At 32.8% G+C, this 26,213-nt stretch overlaps 1 protein-coding gene and 1 long non-coding RNA gene across 3 annotated transcripts in view; one reads left to right on the forward strand and one right to left on the reverse strand.

Moving 5' to 3' along the window:
* Nucleotides 1-4,427: 4,427 nt before the first annotated feature.
* LOC138699701 (uncharacterized) lies at nt 4,428-9,055 on the forward strand. Its single transcript, XR_011332060.1, has 3 exons — nt 4,428-4,666; nt 7,786-8,002; nt 8,192-9,055. It is a non-coding gene; the product is annotated as an uncharacterized lncRNA (long non-coding RNA).
* Nucleotides 9,056-11,097: 2,042 nt separating this feature from the next.
* pigeon (protein) overlaps nt 11,098-26,213 on the reverse strand; it is a 46,011-nt gene continuing 30,895 nt past the window's right edge. For both annotated transcript variants that reach the window (XM_069825783.1, XM_069825784.1), the window contains 3 exons: nt 25,472-25,690; nt 24,531-24,602; nt 11,098-22,698 (listed from right to left, as the gene is read on the reverse strand). In XM_069825783.1, the coding sequence (XP_069681884.1) occupies nt 22,625-22,698; nt 24,531-24,602; nt 25,472-25,690 (365 nt within the window). In that variant the 3' untranslated portion in view covers nt 11,098-22,624. The remainder of the gene's footprint in view (nt 22,699-24,530; nt 24,603-25,471; nt 25,691-26,213) is intronic.

Consider the following 26,213-nt stretch of genomic DNA (forward strand, 5'->3'; position numbering starts at 1 on the left):
AACTATTTTTCTAAGTGAATTTTCATCATGAATTTTTCTTGAAGTCTTTGGTTTTAAACTTTAATTCTGTTTGTTTACATACAATTTTCTATGTTTAGCGTATCACATGTTCTTTGCATAGGTGAGTGATCTTTCAAAAAAGGCATGAAGAGGAAAGAAAGAAGAAAAGTCTTCACTATTTCTAAATCAGACTGAATGGTAAAGTGCCCATCATATTCCCTTTAAATGTGTGGCAGGATGTGCAGAAGGAAAATAGTAATTTACATTTTGATTACTAATATTGTACAAGTCTCTTCTACTTAAAAGTTTAGTTGACCTTGTTTAGTGGTTTAAATGTTTGCATTCAATCATATGGCACATAAAACAATCTTGATTCACACAAAATTACTGGCTAGTTCGTTACCCACTTTACAGACAGGTCTTTATATGCCACTATCTGAATTGTGTTTGTAGAGTACACTATAGAGGTCTTTGATAATATAGGAAAATGGTATGAAATGGCCCCTACAATATTAAAATTATTTAAAAAAAAAAAGTCACCGTTATAAATGATTTATATTCCCTTACATAATAATTTTTCGATTACTACTTATGCAATTGTCCTAAGGAAAGATACTGAATTGAGAATTGAACATTCCTCTTCGTTGAATGTCTTGTGAATTTAATATCTTTTGCAGAATAGAATTCGTGTTTTCTACTTTTGCATTATTAGTGCTCCATATAGAAAGGACAGAAATGAGCTCTAAATACTGCAATCTCTTATTTTGCTTGTAATGTAGTATAGATGGCATATTCTCAAATTCCTGATTGCAAAACATATTCTATGCAAAATTTGGTCTCAAGAAAAGGTTGTCAGACAAAAGTTTCAGAGCTCATCACTATAGTTTACTGAGAACATATTCATGTAAAATTAGCTGTGTAAGCAGAACTGTTTTTTTTTTTTTTTTTTTTTTTTGGTATTAGCAAAAAATGCGAAAAAAGATATTTAGTTATGGTTAGAGATATGTGTAAGTTTAGTGTTAAACATAGTTCATCTATAATAATAATTTTCTTGCGAAAGTATTAATTACACAATAAACACGAAAAATGTTGTTTTTTTTTTTTTTCTTCCCTATTTTAACAGCAAGTGATACCTAGTTTTTTTGTGGAAATACTTGGTACATTTGTATTTAAACCTTTTGACTTTCCCTTATTTATATATACTTACTTACTTACTCATCGCTTTTAAGGTACCTGCAGGTTCAATGCCGCCCTGATATACACTCGCCATCGGTCCCTATCCTGTGCAAATTTAATCCAGTCTCTATCATCATATCCAACCTCCCATTTTAATAATATCCTCCCATCTACGTCTCGGCCTCCCAACTAACACACTATATGCATTTCTGGATTCGCCCATACATGCTACATACCCTGCCCATCTCAAACATCTGGATTTAATGTTCCTAATTATGTCAGGTGAAGAAAACAATATGTGCAGTTCTGCATTGTGTAACTTTCTCCATTCTCCTGTAACTTAATCCCTCTCAGCCCCAAATATTTTCCTAAGAACCTTATTCTCAAACACCCTTAATCTCTGTTCCTCTCTTAAAGTGAGAGTCCAAGTTTCACAACCATACAGAACAACCGATAATACAACTGTTTTATCAATTCTAACTTTCAGATTTTTTGACAGCAGACTAGATGACAAAAGCTTCTCAACTGAATAATAACAGGTATTTCCCATATTTATTCTGTGTTTAATTTCCTCTCGAGTGTCATTTATATTTGTTACTGTTGCTCAAAGGTATTTGAATTTTTCTACCTCTTCGAAGGATAAATCTCCAATTTTTATATTTCCATTTTGTACGATATTCTGATCATGAGATATAATCATATACTTTGTCTTTTAGAGATTTACTTCCAAACCTATCGCTTTACTTGCTTCAAGTAAAATTTCCGTGTTTTTCCTAATCGTTTGTGGATTTTCTTATAACATATTCACGTCATCCGCATAGACAAGAAACTAATGCAACTCATTCAATTCTAAACCCTCTCTGATATCCTGAACGTTCCTAATGGCATATTCTAGAGCAAAGTTTAAAATTAAAGGTGATAGTGCATCTACTTGCTTTAGCTCGCAGTGAATTGGAAAAGCATCAGATAGAAATTGGCCTATACAGACTCTGCTGTACGTTTCACTGAGACACACTTTAATTAATCGAACTAGTTTCTTGGGAATACCAAATTCAATAAGAATATTATATAACACTTCTCTCTTAACCGAGTCATATGCCTTTTTGAAATCTATGAATAACTGATGTATTGTACCCTTATACTCCCATTTTTCTCCAATATCTGTCGAATACAAAATATCTCATCAGTAGTTGATCTATTATGCCTAAAACCACACTGATGATCCCCAATAATTTCATCTACACATGGAGTTAATCTTCTCAAAAGGATATTGGACAAAATTTTGTACGACGTCAACAAAAGTGATATTCCTCGAAAGTTACAGTTAGTCTTGTCCCCCTTCTTAAAGACAGGTACGATTATGGACTCCTTCCATTGCTCTGGTAAAATTTCCTTTTCCCAAATAGCAAGTACAAGCTTATAAATTTCGTTAGATAATGCGCTTCCACCCTCTTGTATTAATTCTGCTGGAATTTGATCGATACCTGGAGACTTATAATTTTTCAGATTTTCTATCGCAATTTCGACTTCAGAAAGTGTGGGTTCGGGTATAAATGGCTCAGCAGTTTGTATTTCAATTTCGTGCCGATCATTTCTATTTGGCCTATGTATATTTAGTAGTTGCCCAAAATAGTTTTTCCATATGTTCAGGATTGAATGAGAGTCTGCAAGCAAGTCACCATTCTCATCCTTGATCATGTTTACCTTTGTCTGATATCCGTTCTTAAATTCCTTTATGCCCTTATATAAATCTCTAATGTTTTTATTCTTACTATTTGTTTCCACTTCTTTCAGCTTTTCCTTCATGTAATCTCTCGTTTTATTCCTAAGTGTATGACTTGCTTCCCCTCTTTCATTGAAATAATTATATTTATTAACTTCAACTGGATACTGTAAGAATTTCAATTTTGCTTGTTTCCTTCTTTCTACTACCATGGAACAATTTTCATCAAACTACGGTTTCTTTTTTTTTTTAGTTTAATAACCTGCAGCTGCAATTTTGATATTATATCGGGTATTTTCTCACATGCTATTAACATCTAACTCTTCCTTAACTTTGTCGGAAGTTGCTAAAGCAGCAAACCTATTTGAAATTTCGACCTGATAATGTTGCTTAGTTTCCTCGTCTTCCAATTTCAGAATATTGAATCTATTAATATTAACTTGTTACTCTACTTGCTTGGCTACTGATAGACTTTCTGTTAATTCTCCAATTATCAAATAATGGTCAGAATTAGTCTGCCCCCACCCTCTCCCAAAGTTTCGAATGTTTGCTATACTACAGTATGTCTTCGTTTATCTATCAAGATGTGATCTATTTGGTTGTTTGTCAATCCATGTGGAGAAGTCCAAGTATATTTATGTATATTCTTATGGGGAATGTAGGGAATATTGTACTTTTGACAATTAAATTTTTTGATGTGGTAAAGTTGATTAACCTAACTCCATTGTCATTACTAGTTATGTGTAGGCTCTCTTTTCCAATAATTGGTTTAAAAATATCCTCTCGTTCTTGTGTTGAAATCCCCCAGTAAAATTTTCATGTGCTATTTAGATAACTGATCAAAAGTGTGTTCCAATTCCTCATAGAAGCTATCCTTTATATGGTCATCTTTCTGTAGGGGTGTGAGCATTTATAACTACGATATTGCAACATCTACCATTAAGTACTAATACAATAACCTGTCACTGATAAATTCGACCTTTTTTACTGCTGATTTTATTCTTTTATGAACAAAGAATCCTGTTCCTAATTTGTGATTATTATTTCCTTCCCTATAATACAAGTAATCTCCTATTTGTGATATGCCATTCTCAGAAAAAACCCAAGCAGGGATTGAACCTACACCTGAACGCAACTCCGGATAGGCAGGCAAGCATCTTAGCCAACTGAGTTATGTCATTGACTAATAGTAATAATAATAATAATAATAATAATAATAATAAATTAGAGTTCAGAAACAAGTGGTTGAAACATAATTTCGCAAATTTTCAAACTCTAAGTATGTGAACTGTTAACTGCAAATGAATACAGATTGTACCTTTATCTTCTCTCCCCCAATATTAATCTAGGTTATACAGGTTTGACGATATTGTTGGTATTATAATATATCAACTATTTCTCGCTAAACTTGGTATAATTGCAAATGGACAAATTAAAAATATTTATCTTCTATGTTCGGAAAATCAGTGTGTTACATAATTTAGTATTCATTTGTTTATGGTTGCCTGGCAACGTTGATTGATTACGACATTTGTCAAATTATAGGAAATCAGCTTATTATTACGATATTAATTAACGTAATTTAAGAGATTGCATCTTTTGTTATGAATATTGCATCTGGAAGTAAGCATAATCGAATAAAATTAACAGGTGTAAAAAGAGGAATCTATAATCCGTATCTTCCTACTCTCAGGAGGATAGAAATGGATAACTATTTAGGTCGTTTGTCTGATGAACATGTAAGAACAACACTACCACCAGGAGTAGGTAAGAAGAAGTCTGTTCTGTCATAAACTCTCAATGTAGGTACGTGTATGCATACAATCCTGCTATTTGGATATATATAATTGCATTAAATCTATCCCTACTAATCCAAACTGGCATATAAATGACACATATGAATAGGCCTACTTTTTCATTATACATTTATATACCGTAATAATAATTTTTAATCTTCCTCAACTTGGTGAAGTTGCCAAAGACAAAGAATGTTAAACAGTAACATTTAAGATGTGATATTAAAAATGTCTTACAAGAAGTTTGTTTACAATAAAATGAAATTTACAGTAGGTAATGTTTTACGATAATTAAAATTTGCAGTAAAATAAAAAAACATAAAAAAATAGAATGAGAAAATTCAACTGTAATTTGAATTGAAGTGCAAGTGTGGCCATAAAATCTGCAGAGAACCCTTCAAAGCTATCATAGAAATTTCCTTAATTGTTGTTGTTGGGACTCAAAATTTATGACAGAATGAGACGAATTGCTTTGTTATGGTCCCTCTAGTGCCCACCACTGTCCAACCGAGTGGTTATGTCGCATCTCGGTTTCCCCCCACCTGTTTCTGCTGGCCCCTCTGTAAAGGCTAGTGACTGAGCTATTAGACTTTTTCCTGAAAATATTTGCTGTACGGAATTAGAATTTTATGTCGATGACTCTGTGTCATAACCACTTGGTCGGACAGTAGTAGTTAACAAAATTGTTGTACATTTATGCACAAACAATTGTGTACAACCATCTGACAGAGCTCCTTCTCTCCCTTGGAAAATTCACAAGTTTCCCAGTATTTGAACACAGTTAATTCAAAATGATCACTGAAAATTTAAAGAAGTCTTTATTTGTATAGTCACTTTTCTTTTAAGTAAAAAATAATCTTTTTTATTAGAAGCAAAATGGATTTAAAAAGTCTCTGATTAAATTTCCAACTTCTTTACTGTGTTAATATTTAGGATTTATCTTGCTTGACTAGTTTCGAAGTCTTTGGTTCATTGTCCAAAGCCTAGTGGAGATCTTGCACTATCTTCTGGTTTCCTATTGTGGTGGGGTATGTTCATGATTGTGTCAAAAAGGTCTTTTCTTCGAAATGATCACTGTACACTTTTTCAGTGGCGCACCCATGGGTGGGTGGTGGGAGGGGAGTAAGGCGACTCAAGTATCACCCCAAATAATAAAAAAAGCGGGAAAAGGAAGAGAGAAAGAAAATTTTTAATGCCTTGACATGTCTGTATCTATTATTGTGGAAAGTATGTGATCTTAGAAACATTTATTTTTAAACAGACATGTATGTAAATAGACTCTACAATATAATTTTATTTTAAAAAGCTCGAATTTTCGATATGTTCGAAGTTATGTAACTTTTATTTGGAGCGTATTTGGTAGCTTCAATCATTTCAACCAGCCATTCACACCGTGATGCAATCGGTATTTCTCAAACCATCCATGCTTCACATAAGGATACAGCTTTAATGTTGATCTATGACACATTGTAAATAGCCTCCCAGACTATATTCCTGAGTGCTCTACTGTACTGTTTCAATGTTTCATTAAATATTTGCCCACAGCATGCAATATTTTTTCCTTAATTCAAAGAAATAATATAATGTACCAGTACGAAGTGTTTATGAAAATATAGGACAATGTCCCTTTTCTCTAAGGTCCTTCATACAGTATGTAGCCTACAGAGTGTTTCAAAGGTGATGGTAAAAAATTAAGGTCGAAAATTACAGACTAGTGTAGGCTAAGCAGAAAAGACTTGGGTCCGCAAATGACCTTCTTGCGAGACAATGCAAAGCCATTGACTTTTTTGTTTATACACATAATCATTTCTTTCTTTTCCCCTCTCACAATGGTCTAAGATCGAATGAGTATTAGGTACAGTGCCTGTAAAGAATGTCAAAAAATGGAAATATAATGCAGCAATGAAGAGTATGCGGACATGCACTTCATGTATGGAAAATCCAATGACAATGTACTCGAGGCTGCACACTTATACCAAGAAGTTTTTCTGCCACAGACGCTAGCCCTACAGACGCATATTCAAAGGATACATCGTCTCAAGGAATATGGGAGCCTCTCGCATAGAAAACGAAGCAGATTTTAACAGAATACTTGTGCTGTCTTGCAAACGACTCATTTGTAGACCCAAGTAGACTGAGACTTTCCTGGTTATATTAGTGTGTAATTTTCATCCTTCAATTTTTCAAACTTCACTTTTGAAAGACACTGTATAGAGAACTTTTATATCTGTGAAAACGTTGAAAATTGCGCTCCTTAAAATACAGGAAAGAATTGTGTAAATACAGCATTGGTCTGAGGAGTATATTACTTATATGGCACAGATACAGACGTAAAATATTTGACTGTCTAGTGCATTTGAGTAAACAGATGATAATGATATGCAGATGAGAAGATATTGGTATTACTTCACTGGCTAGTCTATGGAAAAACAATTCAAAGACACTGTTATTTCCGATTGAAAAATATATTTGTTTTTTTTTTTACTTCAGAAAAAATATGATTAACCATGCCCAATACCAATTCTTTGGCAGTAATAGGCAGAATCAGAATAAATTTAATTCTTATTGTCAAACTATGATCCTACCCCAACTACATAGATCCCTGTTTCGCGTCCTATGTGCCACAGTTTTAGAAAACTTTGGCATTGTGTTCTAAATGATTTATAATGGTGGCCTCCTTTTGGTCCCTGTTTCACTTTTTTGTCTCTGTCATCTGTAAAAGAACTCTGCAGTCGGAGTTGAGATGTTGGCCCATAAAGATATCTGATACGATGAAAGGATTTTAGGTATATACATTATATCTGATATTGGTACTGGTAATCACATTGTGTACTACAATTATTCTTTATAAAACGAACCACAAAAGGAAATGACAGAGATTATTGTATATTTTTTCACTTCTTCTTAGCAACCTATGATCAGTCTCAAGAGTTTTCCTGTTAGGAGTTAATTGAGGCTTGAAAGTATTTCTGATTAAATTTTCTTTTTTGTGTTTAATTAAAAAATAAATTGTAGGTTTCATCTCCTCTTTCATGAGTTAACATTTTATACCAATTTCGGTAGTAACAGTATTTATTTTGGTATGTTCAGATACGTTCTCGGAGGATCTGTTTTACCAATACTACCCACCACATAAATATTTGCATGGATTTGATATTTTACCATTATGTCATCGAGAATGGAGAGAAGAACTGCAGATAAAGAACCTTTCATTTCTTCAGAATCCACATCTGGCATGCAAATGGGAGGAGTTTAAGAGAGGTCTTCCAGTTTCAGAGAAGAGACTAATAAACATTCCATCTTTAAGGTTAATTCACTACTTCACCTACTCATAATGACTCAGATAGTGTAAGAAGCACTAATGCATGTTTGTATTTAATTTGCTTATGTATAGACATACATTTATACACACATACTCATGCAATTGCCAATTATATAGGCTACCAAATCATAAACACGAAAATGTCAAAAAGTATTACTGGTATTTCTATCTTAGGAACTTCCACTTCATGAACTATTACTTGCGGTATAAGAAGCCTGATGTTACTGCTTGTTATCGAATGAAAATGAAGCCAGGTCCTTTACTACAAGAAGGAAACCAATGTCCAATTCCTGCGGACACCCATCTTCAATACAGAGCTTGCTACTAACAAAAGTAAAATTAGATACCGGTATAAAACTTAAAGCACCGCTGTCATTATTATTAGGTTAGATTATTAATTTGCATAGGCCCTAAATATCTTTTATTGATATAAACTGAAAAAATTAATGACAGATAAAAGGTGAAATGTCATAAAGGAACAAATATAGGCCTATTGTTTCAAATTAAATGGTAGAGGTTTATAATCAGATTCAGTGCACTGAAACTGAACAGTGTCTTGAAAGTATGAGGTCTCTAAGTAAATTGTACTTAAATCACGATGTGTAAGTTACTTAGTCACATATTGTATTGTAATTTTGCTTAATGTCTCTCATTAAATATTTACCAGTACATAAAATGAATGCATTTTGTATTGGGAATTTAAAATCATTACGTTACCACTATTAGGTACCTAATTAGTATGCCAATGTATAATTTTCTTTGCACTATTTAAACTGTGAAATATTTTATTACCAGCCACGAAGCTACGAAAATTCGTCCCAAAAAATTATACCGAACTAATCGATCCCAGACTATTAATTTGTCCCAAGGAGAATTTTATACTGTAACAATATTTCGCGGGTGCTCGTGTAAAGGGGGTTAAGTCAAATTGTAAGGTATCTAAACTTCTCTTCTTTGGTACTGAACAAAACCCCTTTGTCACAAAATACGGAGTACTGTAACTGCATCATGGATGGAAGAATGATTTAACCCCTTTAACACAAGAAGAAAGTAATTGCGGAGAGTTGAAATCTGAACTTATCCCAGTTTAGCGAAATCATACTTAACCCCCTTTACACGAGCACCCGTGATTTGTCCTGAGGAAGAATTTGTTCATACATGTTTGTCCTGAGTTCCCTTATTATGAAGTACAAGTATTAGAGCTACAAAATACAAAAAGCTATAGGAGAAAGTAACGTGAGCACTTTCTTTATTTGTATAATTGTATAATATTACACAAAAGCAGGAAAATTATCAACCGATGATCTGAGATAAAGCAAAATTTCTCCAGTGTTCTTACACTCATCTTATCAACAGACAACATGATCAGTCCGGCAGTCTACTTCTGTGTATTTTCTTTGTTGTAGAAGCACCACTTTTAAATCGAACAATCTGATGGGAACTCTCGGAATCCTCACTCTGCAGTTTCTCCCAGAAATTCATAAAAGGAAGAGTGTGACTTCCCCATTAGAAGATTCAATCTATAGTGTTGCCCTTCAACTGAGTTTGTGGTCCTGGGTAATTGTCCTTAACACTCGTTCATAGCAGTTCCAGATGTCCATACTTTCACTAAATCCTCCAAGTAGGTGTTCAACAGGATAGGTGATAAAGGACATTCTTTAGACTTAAATTATTAATATTAACACTTTATTTTTAAATTACTTTCGTGTTTAGATTGGAAATATTAAATTTTATATTGACTTTTTCCACTTGTGAGATAATATAAAGTAGACTTAATTAACGAAAATCGGTTTGTACCTAGGTCCTTGCGGATGAGGATATTGTCCAATCCAGTGGCTTGGTGGTTTGAAAATATGGTGGTGCACAATGGATATCGAAGAGGAATTAAACATACTTTACTTTAAAGTTTAAAACTGTGTATACCTGAGGGCATATACATATAAAGCTAATTTATATGCAATTAATAAGTAAAATGACTAAATACAAGCACACCTATTTATATGGAAGTCCAAAAGTGGAAGGGGTCGTGGGCGGAGCTCTCTTTATTGCGATTTACCTTCATGAAAAACATTTGAGCACAGAAACATCATCAGAATGCTACCAAGTTCTTTAAAATAAAATACAAGCTCCTTTATGTATTGTGCCGTTTGTGTGCATGTAGGTTGAGAAAGTAATATGCGAAATATGCGACTGTTCGTTGCACAAGCTGAATGAATACATTTTTCATGCTTATTACTTCGGACAAATGTCTAGTTGAAACAGATACTTTCCCAGTGAATTTAGTTTCTTCTGCACTGAAGTTGGTGTCCACGCCAGGGAGTGCGACAAACCGTTCTCAATGAGGAAAGCAGTAGACCACGCCTCTAACCCCCTGTCCCCACATTAGTCGAACATCTCTATAAACTACCTTCCCTAGGTTTTCAACATCTTTGCAAACCAAGAGGCTCGGAGGCTCCTGCAGACGTACAAAACAAGACGCCAGCTGCAGATAGTCATGAATGAAAATTGTAAAATAAAATTATATTTTTAATAGTAACAAAGCCGAGAGATTAGGAACATTACTGGGGGGTGTACAAACCTGCAACCCCCTTGAGAAGCCGCCACTGGTCCAATCCAACATTCCTTGAAAGGTGGTAACCCTACTGGTATAATAGATTTAGGACTTATAGGAGAGCTCTATCTGTACATCAGAAGACCACAAGCAAAATTTACGGACCATTTCTCTTCCAGGTCAAAATTAAACTAATTACCTCTAATCAATTATCTATAGCATTGAAAGTAATGAATTTTGTTTTATAGTTGTCTCGTAACATAAATGGAATTCTTCATCCTGCCAGACCCGCAGAGTTCAGGAAGGTCTTACCTGACCACATCTAGAGGTTATATTTCGGGTATTTACTTCTGCACGGGTTTGATCCTAGTTTCATCTAGTTGTCAGACAGTAAAACAATTAAAGAAATAGCAGTATGAGTCCAAGTAAGACCTGAGTGCTAGTACCAGTATTACATGAGATTGCTTTTTATTCATATTTAAAGGTATAACATTTTGCGGAATAAGGAAAGGTAAATCAAATTCCAGGATGCTGTTGTGAACAATATTCCAAGACTTGACTCATTTATTTCCTATTCCACTCCCTTCACAGTGAAACGTCAATTTACTTTAAGCCAATTAATTACTTGCACTTATTTTGTACTTGTACATAGGTATCTGGAAACACACTGACGAGGATTAATGCACTTACTATTTAAGAGTTCTGTTTTCACAGAACTGCCTACAACATGGATACATAGGAAGACACCCCAGAATCAAAACAATGGTTATGATTACTGTTGATTTTTCTATGTAGATGGTCCTGACTGTAGAGTAGGTATTTTAGCAGAGCCACCTATTGTAGATGGCTCAGTATTTGAGACCTAACATAACCGAAAAGGTTTCAATTGAAATGTATCATATTTTAATTAATATAATTGTTTCGGACACTATTTTCTCCTTGACATAAAAAACATGTCTTCCTATTTCTTCTACCACCATTTTATTATTCAATAATTTCCATTCTGATATTAAGAGAAAATATTTATTTTCATATCCAAAAGTCTTCCTATGCATCCCATAGCTCATATTACTACAGAATCACTTATAAATAGAACATAGATTGCTTTTCTTAAGAAATTTGAGCAGCAAATTTAACATCACATATATTTTATACGTTTCAATCAGTCTCATTCATAAGTTAAATGTGTCTCATTTTTAAGCACAATCTATTACTCTCATGCACTAATATTTATATCCTATACATCGCGAATTTTTGCATATTTGTCTACTTTGTTACTTGTGATTAAATCATATACCGGTATCATCACAGAATATACAAATTTCAGATTATTTGGGCCAAAAAAGAAGGGGCGGGAGATTATAGCTCGTTTAAATGCATATTTCAGTATCGGTAATACATATACCTTACTGTAGTAGTAAGTTAGGTAAATTTTTTTGTTATATTTCACCACTTTTAAATCTTGATAGAAAATAATCATGCAGTCAATTTCTATACGACATGAAAAAGAAAAAAAGAGAGCTACTAGTATAAATATATTGCACCCTCGTCTTCATTATTATCGACAGAGGCGGCCAGTCTTTAGGGGCCATCCGGACCGTGCCCCACCAATATTTTGTTCCTCAGCAATTTTCTTTTCGCATTTAAAATGCGTAAATTTTGTTCAGGACAGTGTACTGGATTCATAATTGTTTCAGTAAATTTCATAACATGACGCAACGTGTGTCAGTAAAACGTCACAGATTGTATGACACTAAATATTGTGAGCTTGGGCCCGCGTCAAAGAGCCCCACAACTTGAATCACTTTAGCACTCAACTGCCATGGTGCAAAGTATGCAATGTTTGCTATCGACGGAGATTCACGAAGTGTTACCAAGTTACCGTCACGAGTATAATGCTTCTCGTTGGGGTCCGACGAGCCTGGCCTGCCTACCGGATGGAAGCGACAGTCACAGTTATTTGTTGTACTGTGGATGTACCACAGTTTATATATACAGTCACGAAGCTCAATACGAGGGAATATGCATCCATAGATAGTTGCTAACCACTAGGATCGCTACTATCGCCTCATCACAGACAATGCGAAATAGTACCGGCACAGTCTATTGTTCCTAGTATCCTCAACAACTCATCTTTCGTGATTGTATATAATAGTTAATAGTATTAGACTGTGGTTGCACTGTGAGTCGCAGTGCCACTGAACAGTGGGTTAATTATAGAATTGTCCGTGCGAACTTTGAATAGTGCATGCAAGGGAAGTGTGAAAACATGAATAAAGTGGATTACCTATTAAAACATCGTTTTTTCCGTTAAAATTAGAAGATAAACTTGAAGTTAAACGACTAGGCACATATCAACCTAATGATTTCAGTTTTACATAGGTGGATGGTATGTAACCTATACCTAACTTTTTGCAACTCGTGGTTTACAAAGAAATCCTGGCTAACTGTAAGTGACAAAAAACAAAGTTTATTTTGTTTCTATTGTCTGTTACTGCATTGTTTGGTGGCGAGGGACTGTGGACGTCGACAGGTTGCAAAGATTTAAAACATTTAAGGGAACGCATAAAAAAACAAGAAGAAAATGCAATACATTTAGAAAATGTAAGTTTAAACTATTTGAGACAGTATATATCGCAGTACAAATTGATTCTGCGGTCAAATTTTCAATCCAGAAACACAACGAACAGGTTACAAAAACAGACATATAGGCTACTAGCAAGAGTAACTGATTCTTTAGTATTTTGCGGAACTCACGAATTATAACTGAGGGTTCAGAACGAAAATCAGGGATCTGCAAATCGGGGAAATTTGTTAGACTTGTTATCTTTACTTGCCAGTCTTGATAATGTATTGGATGAACACTTAAACAGTACTTCTGTTTTTAAATATACTTTATACATTATACAAAATGAATTATTAGACAGTATGTATGATGTATACATCAAAGATCTGAAACAGAACATTAATTCTACAGATTTTGTTGTTGTGCAGGCTGACGAAACAACAGACATAATCTGCAATAGCCAATTTGTTATTATTCTGAGATACATAAAAGGTTGTAAACCTGTGGAAAGGTTTCTTTCTTTCAAAGAGGTAAACAACTAACTGCACAGCTAACAGTCTGAGCGAAGTTCTAAAACAAAGTCTACAATCTTTCAATTTAGAAAATAAACTTATAGCTCAAGCATATGATGGTGCTGCAATAATGGGTGGTAGTTTTAGTTGTATTGTGCTGAACTAATTTTTAAGCAGAAACAATTAACTAAAATGAAATAAAAAATCTTGATGCATTATTTAGCGTATACCGCAAAATTAGTGAAATATCTGGCCCGACCAACAAAAATTATCACGAGCCGCCACTGGTTATCGACGAATGATATTAAGTACCATAAATAAATTAATGAAACGTGGTTTATTATCAAGATCTGAATATGAATTAAAAGTTCAAATAACAATAAAAATAAGTGTTCATTTCTTAAATTAATTATAAAGTGGTGTCATGTTTCATTTGCAGCTGTGGATTTGCAGATGTCTTTTAACTGTGGACAACAATAAATTTCATGTTTGTGGATCACATTTTGTAGTGTACTGGTACATGCTTCGGTTTAAACAAGATTAATCAAAATTGTAGCATTTACCTGAATTCACTATAAATAAAGATAGACAAAAAAACTATACTAAGTATTATTTGTGTAAATTTTATTACATTAAGTAGGCCTACTTATATAAATTTATGCATAATTTATCGACTGTTAATGTTGATGAATCCGCCCTATGCCACTTATAACTGACAATTTGACAATTTTCATTTTGGGAATAAACAATTTAAACTAACGCGTTAATAAAAAATATTCCATTAATAATAGTCTTTATTAAACACAAATATCTACCTACAACAACTTCCAGCCTATTTTTATTTTTTCTGGGGCCCTGACTCAGGACCTCGTAGAGTGAGGGTGATTGTTGAAGTATTGATGAAGTGATGATAATGGTGAGGGGAAATGAGAGAATTCAGAGAAAAACCCTTTGCGCTTGCTTATCCACCACAAATTCCTTGATGACTCAGAAGAGATTCAACCCAGGCGGAGAGGCAAACTGCTAGGTCATGGGCGAAGAAGAATGTTTCATTCAGTGTAATTATGTTCTTTATTTTTTGTGTAATATTTACTGCAGCTTATATACTGTAGTATTTTGGAAATATGAAAGGAGCAGAAATGTGAACTAAGGTGATGGTACTACTATATTCACTTCATACATAAAATATGCTGCACCGAAATTAGCTTAAAAAAAGACGGACATTAACAACATTTTACAGTTGTTTATGAAGGTTTACACTATAAAACTGGTATTGATAGAATAACCAATGGATGTTAAAAATGAGACACATTTATTTATTGACTAGCGATTTAAAAAATCCACTACTAAAGCTCAGTAACACATAACTAAATGCAAACAACGTAGATAGTCCTCTGCATTCACCTCATTTCCCACGTGTGTGAGAAATATTGTAACTCTCAATAAAGAGGCATAACCAGATTATATCAACTGTTGTTTACTTGCATTTGAAGTGATGTTGACTGACCACCTGTTACACATTTCTGAGATCCTAAAACGTGTAAGTTATTGCTTGTCTTGCTAAATTAGCCCCTGAGCTATAATAATATCACATTTTGAATTTCGGTATGTGGTATGCTGCGTCTCTTACATAATAATTTTTGTGTTAACCCTCCGCAAGCTGGCCTAAATTCACATGCTGTAAGCTAAGTGGGGTACAACGGGGTACAAGTTATATCCCACGTTATTTTCTTTGAATTTTGTTTTAATTTCATTTTAGGCGCGTGTGCAATAATAAACTACATAAAACTACCTACTAATGACAGCACATGTCTGTGTGTCTGTCTGTCCACATAAATATAACTTGCCATCTGTGGAACGGCTTTGTACAAAATTTTATATTTTACTTTTTAACTAAATTCTGTTAAACCATTTTGATTTTTTAAAAATCGCACAAATCTAACAGCCCCTTTAGACAAAGTTGGAGATATATTTTTGAATATATATGTATAAATAATAATAATAATAATAATAATAATAATAATAATAATAATAATAATAATAATAATAATAATCCGTGGCGCTACAGCCCGTGAAGGGCCTAGACCGACCAGCCGGCTGCTGGCCTCACGCCCACATGCCGAAGCAGAAGTGGACGATCATCCAACCAGAATGGAGGTATCGTGTGGTTAGCACAATGATCCCCCCAGCCGTTATAGCTCGCATTTGCAACCGGATTTCGCTACCTATCGTAGCTCCCCAAGTGCATCATGATGTTGGGTGGGCACTGGTCCCATACACTGGCCGAAATTTCATGAGAAAATTTCTTCCCCGATGAGGACTCAAACCAGCGTGCATTCCGTAATGCTAGTCCTAGGCAGGATGCCTTAGACCACGACGCCACGGCGCAGGACATATATATGTATATATTTAAAGAAAATCTAAATATTCAGCTGTAAAAGGAACCAGCCATATTTCTTCACTCGTTTTCAAGATCCAAAGAAAAATAGACCCCGCCCAGCTTGCCGAGAGTTAATCTGAGTGCCATAAAGCTGGATCTAATCTAGTAAAAAAGGATTTATAGTTGGGGCAAATTATATATGTTCTTTTCAAATTTAAGAAATTTCCAAAATTATGCCATGATAAAAACAAATTTTCAATGAAATGTACCATAATAGGTGGTCATCTGAATTAGTTCATAGCAATCTAGTACATATTTTTAAAATATCATACATTTTTACTTAATACATAAAATTGACAGTTTCATATGTATCTAAAAAACACCTAACTTTTAAGATTCTTGTTTCTTAATTCTATTGCAACACAATCATTTTCATTAATATAACAAAATAAGTAGGTATTCGTACTTTATAACAAGTTTTAATGTTTCTTGCTGTGAACATTCTAAAGAAGTCACAAAAATCCCAAGAGTAACTTAACACATTGCAATTTAATGAAACTTAATACATATTCAAAGGAACTACCTATATCATATAACCAACATTTGAGATGAGAAGAAAATATGAACTTATATTATAGTTCAATTATATGTTATGTTTTATATCCATTTGATTCTCAGTGAAGGAATGAGACGTTTGCAGTCCTCTTGCCCAAACAATATCTTCTATACACTGAGAATATATGTTTACCATGTATCCAGCTGTTTGCTGACAACATAAGGTCCACTATAGTCCATTGTAGTCTCTTCAGTTCTTGTTTTTCATGAGAAGTGAGGGGTATTTTGATCGGTACAATCTATCTATTTTCATAGATATTATGAAAAAGTTCATCTTCAGTATAATTATTGAGATAATGTACCATACACAGTAAAGTAACATTTAAGCTTGAACTCAAAAGCAGTAAAAAGTTACCATTGAAATTGTATTGTTTAGTCAACTTTTCGAAGACTGGTTTGGATCTCAAAAGTGATACTAATAAAGGATCACTCACTCATGAAGTACCGGTAATTAAACTAGGACATAATGGGGTAGGATGGCTATTTCCTTTCCCTCTCCATTGTATACATATCTGACCAGTAATATATATCATCATCATCATCTGTGGTCATACAGCCCTTTTAGTTTAAAAACTCGAAACTTTAAAAGTTTTCAAATTGTTATACCATATGTATTGTATGGCAACTCAAGATATATTACTGCCTTTATTTTTAAACATTTTTAAAGTTTCAAGTTTTAAAAGTTGTCATAAATTAAAATTCCCTCCATTCCAAAAACTGTAATACAATTATTTTTAGTTAGTTGAAATAACCATCTTTTAGGAAAAAATACTGAAATAACATGCTAGCAATTAACTCCGTAGAAAGTAATCTAAGGCCTTCAAAAGTCTGAGATGTTTGCATGATCTATTATGCTATACTGCTCTAACCGAGAAAACATCTTGGGAGAGGTACTGGGAAATCAGAGACCACCTGCGATCCCATCATTATAATTAACAGTCTTTTTACATAGGGTATCTTGATATACTGTTATATTAATTTTCTTTGCTTAATGAAAAAAAAAAAAAAAAAAAAAAAGAGATAGTTTGACATTTCCTTTAATAATTTATAACAATACTGTTGACAGGAACTAAGTTAGAAAACAATAAAACGCAAACATTAAATGAACGTATTTAAGCTACAGTGAGCTGCAAAAACTATTATATAATATCTACATTTTCAACAATTATAATACAATTGAATACTTTATTAATACTAAATACGCCAATTTAAAATTGACGCTGAGTGTGCCAAGTCTTTGCTAATTAGAACCAACAACTGAGGAGAGTAAATCCTCTACTACGAAAATGAATATTATATAGTAGTAGCAGCAGATGAAATTTCTCAAGGACAGTAAGAACTTGAAGTTTAAATTGCTTTAGACTGCATGTGGGAAAAAATCTGATTGCAGTTATTCTACTGAAGAAGGAAAGAATGCTTGCACTAAGAAATAACTCTGTTAAACAATTCTTACATTCTTGAGATGGCAATTTCGGTTAAATGTGCACGTTTTAAGTTATATTTTTTATGATTCCTTGTTCTTTCCAGTTTAGTTTTCAAAAGTATGAAGTTTATAAACGCTATCCTATGTAAGGAGCATATAATTTGCATTTCTTTGTAAATCATAAGCATAGGTACATGTACTCTTCTTTATACTATATACTACAAAAATTAATTCAGTCTCTTCATGATCTTTGCTTTTTGTGCGTTTATTAATTTTCAAAACATAAACTACTGATACTGGAGTGAAGGGCAACTTGATTAATATTCGGCAGCAATAAAAGAGCGTGATTTTCTTGTCAAATTACAAAATGTCTTACACAAATTTTTTGAGATTATAAACTTGCTCTCACATTTTTAGCAACAATAATAACATAATAATTTACTTAACAGCTACGATTTTTTAAGATATTGAGGATTTCTTTTATTAATTCATTTTATGCTCCCTTCAATCATTTTGCTCTGATTTTTTTTTTTTTTTTTTTTTTTTTTTTCACAAAACATATTCAACTAAAGATGACTCGATAAAATTTTGAAATGACTGGCCAACAACTGTAGATTTTCATTTTAAAGAACACATAAATACTTAGGTTTTTAATTATTAATCGACCAAGGTGAGTGGAGTCGCGGGCGTAATGTGAACTATCGCTATGTGGTATTATAAACATAAAAGTAGTAGCACCACGGCTCCGGGCTGCAGGACTTCATTGGCCTCGGTCGAGTAATAGTTATGACTCGCATTGATACAAATAATGATAGAAAAATGTTTAATCATGATCATGACATCATTATTTGTCAAGTCGCACACCGAGTAAAATACTGTCGTATGTAAAAAAATCATATACCGTACTACTTTCATAAATTATTTCCAACGCTGTTTTACTGGTTGGAAGTATATTATTCTAATAATAAAATACTAAATTATCAAAGGTTTTGGTACCTATTTATTAAAATATTTTACAGCCGTATTTTACAAGGAAATAGCATATTTTTTACAAATCACAATTTTCCAGTTACAACAGCTATTTTACTGGGAGTGCGAAGTGGAAGTAATATTAGGTGTAAACTGTACAAGTTCTAAGGCCATGCAAATTTTTTTATATTTGCAGGAATTAATTCAAATATTATAATTCAATATAATGACATAAATCCACGATTTCACTTTAAGAAAATGCAATACTGTATCGCATTAAACATAAATATTTCACATGCATAATAAGTTACCTGTACAAGGGAACTTTCTTATATTTATATCTGATTTTTTCTTTCATACATTTTGGATGCCACAAGACAAACATTACTACATACTATCACGTGGAAATGTGTTGCAACTGTACTAAATTTGTTTATTTTTGACAAATAACTATTAAGTTACACTGATATATTACAGAATTAACAAGAAACGTCACAAATACCAGAATAGAAAAAAACTGACCACAATATGTATGGCGTCATATTATTAATTAATAATATTGAACATCAAATTATAAGATGCATCACAACTTTGCTCATTACAAACTCTTAAGTAGAAATGAACAAAATATTGTTTCGTTCTTTAACAATTGAAATGAATATTGTAAACAAGCAACAAATTCAGTTTACAATCTGTGATGAGATCTTAGAAGACGTAAGTAGAATCTCACTTCTGTTTGTTAACACATTTCATCAAGAAATTGTGCAAAGATGCAATGCCTTTCACAGCCATGATCTTTCTATAACGACAAAGTAACAAATTTAAAATGATCTCCATCAACAAGCACAGGAGTGTATTTCATAATAGGGGGCAGAGCAGTTATATACTTCCATTTTACCAAGAAGAACGCAGGACATGTACGGTACTATAGTTATTTCTTTCCTATATTTTTGGTAAATAATGTTTTGTAATTGTATTCTTTTCGTTGTAGATGTTCCAATTTCCTTTTAAATGTGTACATGAACTTTTATTATCCGATATCCATTCTTTTGCTTATTACCTACCAGTATTTCATAATTTTGTTTACTTTGAGCGTAATAATATTTTTTGTTTATACTTTGTAATTATGTAAACATTTTAGTGCATACACATATGTGTAGTATTGTCTTCTTTTATAATTTTGTTACATATTTAACTCTGCTTGCTCCGTGTGTTGTACTGCAAAGTATTATTATTATTATTATTATTATTATTATTATTATTATTATTATTATTATTATTATTATTGTCATTTTTATGACTAATGCGTATTTATTATTCATATGCTTCCAAATATTAAAATAAAAAACAAGCAAACATAATTTATGTGTTTGTAAGTGTTCCTGAATCTGCCTTAGTGAAGAAAGATAGGATAGGATGATAACTGGATACACCACTGAACCAACAATGGATACATAATGTAATATGTGCGTTTGCCTGCCTGTTCCCTATTGGTGGAGGTCTATGCATATTAAAATCTATAATTAAACTCCAATGTGTTAAGGAGGAACTCTAGCGAGGTTTTGACCAAACATGAAAAAATGTCGAAATTTTATTTTTTGCATTAAAATATTTCTTAAAGTACATTTTATGAACCACAATTTTAAAATTACCGTGCATGAACCCTTTTCAAATCCTCTCGACAATAGAAAATTACAATTTTCTCAGAATGACATCTTTGCATCTTCCAACTGCTATACAATAAACATTTTTTTATCTGATTGGTCTCAAATTTTGCATGAATATAGCTAATAAGATGGTTAACAAGGGGTAGTTGCTATCTTGTGATAAATAAATTATAGCCTTGTTAAAGGCCATTAATATGCTATCAAATATAAGAAAAATAAAAAAAATATATGGTGAATTAAAAAATTGTTAAATTCACTGCTACATTCAAGAATTGAAAATCTGCACACAGAAATTAAAATTAAGATTTCATGATCTACTAAAAAAAGTTTGAATAACCAGAGTAACATTTTGTAATTTTAGTGGCACCGAACCACCAAATTACTTCAAATTTGGCACAGCACTTTATTTACTAGTCGTACACATGCTGTATAAACATCATTCAGATCAATTGAAAATTGGAAAAGTTACAAAACTGACTAATGTTCCCCCTTAAAGAATATTTAATAACTTTGAAAGTCATTGCAGAAATTCACGAGTTTTCAGTTGAATCGTGTAATGTAATTTGATTTAACTTCTCAAAATTCGAAGAACCAACTTTTAGTCCCAAGCAAAAGTAATATTTACTTTAAACTTGACAGAAAAATGACCTTAACTTATGTTTCTTTTGATATATTTCACATAAGATGAAGATACCTACATTATACAAAGATTTTAAAATATTCATTCCATTAGATTGTCATTATATATGGTTAGTTCTGACGTGAGACCAAGAACATGCAGCAGAAATGCACATCTGTGGAGAGCTTTATTTATTCCTCTTTTCGTAAAGATCCGGTATAATGGGAAATAGCAGTCTTTACATTGTTCATGAAAAAAGTTGCATTTGATATTCGTAATACGAGATAGTCATAAAATAAAATTCAGTAACTGTGATAATGTTAATTTATTTGTTTTTTACTAAGGCAGTAATAGTCAAATTAACAGTAGTAAATAACTGTTTTAATCCACACAAGTATTATGATCCACATATTCAAAAGGTGACTTAATATCCATCCAGAAATAAAACAAAGACAGACAAGGCAGTAACTTATACTAAGTACAGTAAGGTAGAGTAAGAGTTAAGTACACAGTCTTCCAGTTAGTTGCTAGTCACTCTTAATATCAGAATTCAAACAGTTCGTTTATCAGTTCTGGTACAGGTAAATATACAATTTATACTTCTGTACACGAATGAATATAGTATTGCACGAAACCTTTTTGATAAGGTCTTTTCAACAACTTATTCCTTTATTGATTCTATTATGTTCCTTAATATAAGTAATTGGAAAGATTATTCTAGCCTGGGAACATATAGATAATATTTTATGAACTCCAGAGAGACCACTGCCTCACGCAAATTGTATGATAAACAGAATTAAAATTTATTTCTTACATATTTTTCATAATATAGGGCTTAGTTTACACTTTTCAGAAACTTCATACCTATTTCGAACATGTTATTCAATAACATGACAATACCTATTCTATATTTGAAATAAAACTATTAACATTTCTTTCATTATCATCTGAAAAGTTGGTGTTAAGTTTCATGGCACGTGATAATGTTTTGTGCAAATCTCTCATTTATGTTACACAATGAAATGGAATACAAACTGCGTCACATCTCATTTCATACAGTCGTATCTTCTTTCATATCTTACTTTATGCAACAATAAACTTCATAACATATAAATGTTAAAAAAAAAAGTCTCTAAAACAATACTCAACATTAATACTGTAAATTTCAATAAAACTTGAAAAACTCAATACAACGTGTTTGTTTGTACTGTACATAACTTCAATTAAAAGAAAGACAAATATTAACATTTCTGTATACTTGTAAATGAAGAATAAACGATGAAATGTGGTAACTGAATGTGTAATTCACTCCAAAAATTCTTCAGTGGAGGTTACAGTAGCTTCTATTAACAATCCAAAGTCTAGTTCAGCTAAACTTGCTGTAAATGAAAACATAATATGATTTAAGTCTTTTACAGGATTCAACACAGTGTGAAATTTGTTAGTTCTTCTTTTATTTCGTAGATGTATAAATATCCAATGTTTCTGCTCTACATGTCAGGCCATTCGTCAAGGAATGGAAAAAAAAGAAGCTTTTCATTGGGTTTTGAAGTAGGGGTGTTGATAATGGACCCAATACCACAGTCTACTATATACAGTCACGAAGCTTGAGTTTTGAGGGTGCTAGAAACAATAGACTGTGACGGTACTATTTTGCATTGCCTGTAATGAGGCGATATTAGCGATCCTAGTGGTGAGCAACTACCTAATGTTTGCATATTTACTACTATTGAGCTTCGCGATTGTATATACTAGACTGTGCCAATACTGTAAATAATTCCTCTTTCTTGCTTTCTCTAATGATGTAGCTGACATGTAGCTCCAAACATTGAATATTTCTGCATCTAAGGTACTTTCATTTCATTTTAGTTTCATTTAGTGTATCTATAGATATTACATCAGCACTGTAGCTTAAGAGATGTGGAAAAAGTAAAAAGTAATATAAAATTATACACAATGTTTCAAAATTATGGTACTGTAACATTTTCATATGATTATTATGAAGTATTAATAATGCAATAACTTGCTGCATACAGGCAAAATCTGACGTCCATTTCTCGTCCACATTGAATTTGAATGCTGAATGACGTTTGTAATTGAAAGTGTCATTAAATAAGTAGTAGTAGTAGTAGTAGTAGTAGTAGTAGTAGTAGTAGTAGTCTTGGTAGTGGTGATGGTAATGGTTGGTATCATTTTTATGTAAACATTTCAGTAACAATCAAGTGCAGTTATCTTATAAATGTATACCTTAACATTAATGAATGAATATGACTGAAGGCCTTCACAACGAAAGCTTTACACAAGCAGGGAGAATCAGCATGTTAATTCATATTTTATTATCTCAAACGATTACTGAAATTTGTATTTACAGTATTACCACATTGCTCAAGCTTTGCACGCTGGTAACCCCAGTTTGAATCCCAGTGCAATTAGAGGTGTACAAAAAGGTGCTAGGTTTTTGCGGATTACTTTCTTTTCCCCTACTGGCACTGCAACATGATGATGATAGCAACAACAACAACAACAATAATAATAATAATAATAATAATAATAATAATAATAATAATAATAATAATAATAATCTGGTGCTATGTTAATTGCATCCCATGGTGCATAATGGGCAAAGCTATGGCAACAAAAGGATTTACAGAACTATGACGTAATGATACAAGTCAAGTACTCGTCATTGGGGAAAAAATAATTGCGCTATACTTCTATTACTTTAAAGCAGTGGTTCCCAAAGTGTGGGTCACGACCCTCTGGGGAAGGGGGGAGGGGGCTTATGTAAAGAGCTGAGGGGGTCGCGAGATGATTTACGAAATAAAACAAAAAAAAAACTCCCTATTGACATACATTTATTTTGTATTTAGAAAAATAAACATAAACAACGTTGAACATAAAAATAAAAAAAAAATGTTTCAGTAATAATATGAATTGAAAAGTAATTAATGCAATAAACGTGCCTGTTCTTTCAGAAAATATCTCATTTTGCAGGTACAGGTACATTAATTGAAAACTTAACTAAAAAACTCTTTTCAACACGTTACTCCACGAAAGTCATCTTATTTCTGTGTGATAAAGAAGATTTCCATATAACAAACCCATATCTTCACAAATTTTCAAACTTTGCTGAAAATACGAGGTTGCAACTCAAGTTTGGGAACCTTTGCTCTAAGTCTAAAGGAATAAGGAAGTCTTACGATTATCTTACCTTTTGCTGTTAATAAGTCAAGGAATGTATCAAGGGGAGAAAGTCGATCAGCAGAAGGGAAGGCTGCAAGACCTGGAACAAAAATTAACAAAAGATGCTTAAAAATTTGTAGAATATGATCTACTGCCGATCACCAAAAATAATGGAGGAGACTATTGGAGACAATTGGTAAATAGGTTAGTCTGCAATTTTTATAAACTTTATTATAATTTCTCTTTGAATAACCATTAGAGGAATCAAAACTACAATCACATTTCATTATTTCTCATTTGCTATTTTGCGTCGTACTTTACACTATTTTCATACAGCAACTCAGCAAATCATTATGTTTTGAATTGTTTTTATAATTATAAAAAGGATTATGCTGGTTTTTGAAAGTTGTTACATTCCCTTTATTGTAGGGTAGGCCTATGGCTGAAATTAAAAAGTGTATATTAAAAATAATAATAAAATAAAAATAAAAATGTCACAGAATAATAAAAAAAATACAGAAAAATGAAAAATTTACACTTGTTGCAAGGTATATTGTTACGTGGAATTTTGTTCGACATCTACTGTTCAGAAGGGGTGCAGTTTGAACTTTCTCTCATTAATGGTGAAGAAATTACTTCACAGCATTTCAAAGGTTGGGTCTACTTTCGTCTTCAGAGGAACAATAAAAGAAGGTCTCAGATGAGCTTCATGCTCGCTGGTGTGATTAAATATAGCTAAATCCACTTGACTGGCCAGTTTAGTTAGTATGCAGCAACCAATTACAACAAAAGAAACCACATCAGCCAGAAGTCATATCAACTAAAACAGTGTCCAATTTTCAAAAACGTCAGCAAGTCTTAAACTATTGTGAAATATATCACGCAATACAGAAATCACTAAGTAAAATAATTACTTATTAAGTGTTCTGCTATACAAATTTGTAAATCTGTATGTGGATAATAAATTACCTCTCGTGCTGACGTGAGTAGTTCTTGCTTTCTGTGACAGATGCACACGCGCCTGTGTTCCCTCCACTCCAGACAATATATTCAATGCATGTTCTCGTGCACGGATCATCAGACTGACAGGATGTGACCACTGATTTAGCAGACGTTTGGCTCTTGACCTCGGTAGAAACAGAAGTAATCTGAGTTTCTTTTTCACACCTTCACGGGTGTCTTCTGTATCTGTAAAAACATCATCAGAGATATGATGATTACAGATAATGTTCTTCTTCCTTAATTTAAATGTTTGGTTTTATTCTCAAGATATACCATGCTGCATACAAACGAATGAAAGAGCAAGTGAATGAAAGAATAAATGAGCAAACAAAAATGTAAAAACGAAGGGAAAATTACAAACGAAATGGGGGGGGGGGAGAAACAAAAAAAATCTGTTAGTGATTGTTACTGTCAGCATGGTTGGGATTGTGAGGATGTTTGGGATTTGAAATAAAATTGTGATATTTCTTTTAATTTCTGAGTTTATACTTCCTACATTTAAATTCAACAAGACGGAGCCTTCTCGTCAATTACTTCATAATTGCTTTCTCATTTCATGAGGCCTAGCCTCGAGACAACAATGCGCTTGATAGTCTAAACCAATGGTTCTCAAACTGGGGGTCGCGAGATTTACAAAATAAAACAAAAAACGCCTTATTAACATACACTTACTGTGTGTTGAGGACAACATTCAATATAAAAAAATTCA

The sequence above is a fragment of the Periplaneta americana genome, chromosome 5 (assembly GCF_040183065.1).
Source record: "Periplaneta americana isolate PAMFEO1 chromosome 5, P.americana_PAMFEO1_priV1, whole genome shotgun sequence".
Lineage (NCBI taxonomy): Eukaryota > Metazoa > Arthropoda > Insecta > Blattodea > Blattidae > Periplaneta > Periplaneta americana.